Source organism: Hylobates moloch, unplaced genomic scaffold (genome assembly GCF_009828535.3).
Source record: "Hylobates moloch isolate HMO894 unplaced genomic scaffold, HMol_V3 SCAFFOLD_9254, whole genome shotgun sequence".
NCBI lineage: Eukaryota > Metazoa > Chordata > Mammalia > Primates > Hylobatidae > Hylobates > Hylobates moloch.
This window is the reverse complement of record NW_026661529.1, coordinates 1-2,709: the sequence shown is the minus strand read 5'-3', so window position 1 is coordinate 2,709 and position 2,709 is coordinate 1. Positions and strand designations below refer to the sequence as shown.

At 52.9% G+C, this 2,709-nt stretch overlaps 1 protein-coding gene across 1 annotated transcript; it reads right to left on the bottom strand.

The window, feature by feature from the left end:
* Positions 1-1,662: 1,662 nt before the first annotated feature.
* Positions 1,663-2,683, bottom strand: LOC116465657 (tenascin-X-like). The gene is made up of 2 exons (XM_032148645.2): positions 2,497-2,683; positions 1,663-2,102 (listed from the first exon to the last, which is right to left on the bottom strand). The coding sequence occupies exons 1-2, from the start codon at positions 2,558-2,560 to the stop codon at positions 1,771-1,773; spliced, it is 396 nt and encodes a 131-aa protein (XP_032004536.1). The 5' UTR covers positions 2,561-2,683; the 3' UTR covers positions 1,663-1,770.
* Between the last annotated feature and the right edge of the window lie 26 nt (positions 2,684-2,709).

Genomic DNA, 2,709 nt, shown 5'->3' with positions numbered 1-2,709 from the left:
TCACACAGGCACAGCTGCTGGGGCCATCTCAGCACAGACCTGGGCAACCACATCCTCATCCCTGGGAGACCCCAGGCCTGGTAAGCGGTCCCCTCCTCTGCTCCCACACTTGAGGATGATCCACCCACTGCAAAGGACATCCCACTCAATCCTCAGTGCCTCTCACGTGCCATGCTCTTTCTAGCCTCCTGGCCTTTGCACCAGCTGTGATGATCTGACAGGCTTCACCTTCTCTCTAAAGGTGTCACGAAGCTAAGGCCTGCCTGGCCTCAGATCCTGACTGTCCCCTGAGTATCCACAGGTAGGATGGTTTAGGTATTCCTGCCTGGCTCTGGGCTTCCTGTCACATGCTCACCCGCCTTTGCTTTCTTACTGGTCCACAGCCTCTCCCCCACGACGTTAGCCCCATTAGGACAGGAACTTATCCCATTAGGATATGAACCCTAACTCTAAGCCTAACCTCTGTGAGGATTCATGAATGCCAGAAAAATTCGCTTCAACAAATTCTAAGAGAGTTTCCAAATCTGTTTTTGGGAGGAGCTTTACTACAAAGGTGTTCTGTGATTTGCACATAAATATTCATAGCAGCATTATTCATGATAGCTAAGAGGTGGAAGCAACCCAGGTGTCCATCAATGGATGAAAGGATGAGCAAAGTGTGGTCTGTATGTATAAAATGAAACATTATTCAGCCTGAAAAGGAAGGAAGTTCTGGCCAGGTGCAGTGGCTCTTGCCTATAATCCCAGCACTTTGGGAGGTCGAGGTGGGAGAATCGCTTGAGGCCAGGAGTTTGAGACCAGCCTGGGCAACATACTGACACCACATTGACCCAAAAAATAAAAATGAAAATAACATAAAAAGGAAATTCTGACAGATGCTACGACATAGATGAACCTTAAAGACATTGTATTTAATGAAATGAACCATTCAAAAAAGACAAATATTGTATGATTGCACTTCTATGAGGTACCTGGAGTCAAATTCGTAGAGACAGAGAGTAGAATGGTGTTGCCAGGGGCTGGGGCAAGGGGAGAATGGGAGTTCGTGTCTAGTGGCTAGGAAGTTTCAGTGTGGGAAGAGGAGTTCTGGATGTGGAGGGTGACAGTCCACAGCAATGTGAGTGGACTTCATGCTGGACTGTATACTGGAAAGCGATTAGAATGGCGAATTATGTCATGTGTACTTTACTACAATAAAAAAACAACAAAAAAAGTGTGTTCCTTGGACCAGTGGCATCAAGATCGATGAGAATCTTGTTAGAAATGGATGGTCGGCCGGGCGCAGTGGCTCACGCCTGTAATCCCAGCACTTTGGGAGGCTGAGGCGGGCGGATCACGAGATCAGGAGATTGAGACCATCCTGGCCAAGATGGTGAAACCCATCTCTACTAAAAATACAAAACAATTAGCTGGGCATGGTGACGCACGCCTGTAGTCCCAGTTACTTAGGGGGCTGAGGTAGGAGAATCGCTTGAACCTGGGAGGTGGAGGTTGCAGTGAGCCGAGACTGAGCCACTGTACTCCAGCCTGGGTGACAAAGCGAGACTCCATCTCAAAAAAAAAAAAAAAAAAAAGAAAGAAAGAAAGACACGGTCTCTGGCCCTAGGCCAAACCTGCTGAATCCAATGAATCCAAATCTGCTTTTTAACAAAAATCTCCAAGCATTTGGATACACAAAGGAAGGAATACTCTTGAGAGTATGTTTTCACGAAGACTGGAGAGACAGCAGTGTCTTCCAGGGCCATCTTCCCCACCTCGCCTCACTCACACTCACTCACCTGTCACACCCACAGTGGACACCGGGCCCACGCGCCGCCCCTCGTGGAGGCCGTACAGGTGCATCTTGTATTTGCGCCCGGGCTCCAGGCCCCCCACGGTGACCTCCTTCTCCTCGCCCCCGACACGCACCACCTGGGGCCGCCCGTCCCTGTCCTTGTACTGCACGGTGAAGGAGTCGAAGCGGCCCTGGGGGACGGTCCAGGAGAGGCTCAGCGAGTCAGGGGAGGATCCTGTCACCGTCAGCTCCCCCAGGAGCGGCTCCTCGGGGGGCTCTGGGGCCTCCGTGCTGGGTTCTGTGGGGGCGGGAGTTTCTTCCTCTGCAGCTGAGGAGAGGGGACAGAGAAGGTGAGGCAGCTTCCCTGGGGGATGTCCTCGGGTCTTGCAGGGAAGGAGAGCGAATCTGTGGCCATGAGTGGGGGTCCTGAAGTCAGCTTGGAGAGGCCCATCTTTGGAGCTGGGTGGTCTTGCTCAGCTTACAGTCAACACACATGATAAGCTCTGAGGTCAGTGCTGGGGAACTTGGGACAGCCACCAACAGAGCTCACAGGGCCCTTCTCCACCCAGGAAGACCTGTCAGTCCTCAGGGAAGTGGGGAAAGGCACAAAAATATCATGGCTCAGCCAAGAGCAGAGGGGCTTCCTGGGCCAGTTCCCCCATCACCAGACAAAGGGAGACCCTCCCACAGGCCCCACTCTGGGGCTCCCATTGTCCACTCACTCGTCACCCCAATGACAGACATGGGGCCCACGCGCTGGCCTCTGTGGAAGCCATACAGGTTCATCTTGTACTTGTGGTCTGGCTCCAGGCTGGAGATGGTGACCCCGTCCTCGTGCCCTGGCACCCTCACCGCCTTGGGCTGCCCGTCCCCATTCCTGTATTGGACCAGGAAGTGGTCAAACTGGCCCTCGGGAACCGTCCAGGACAGGCTGA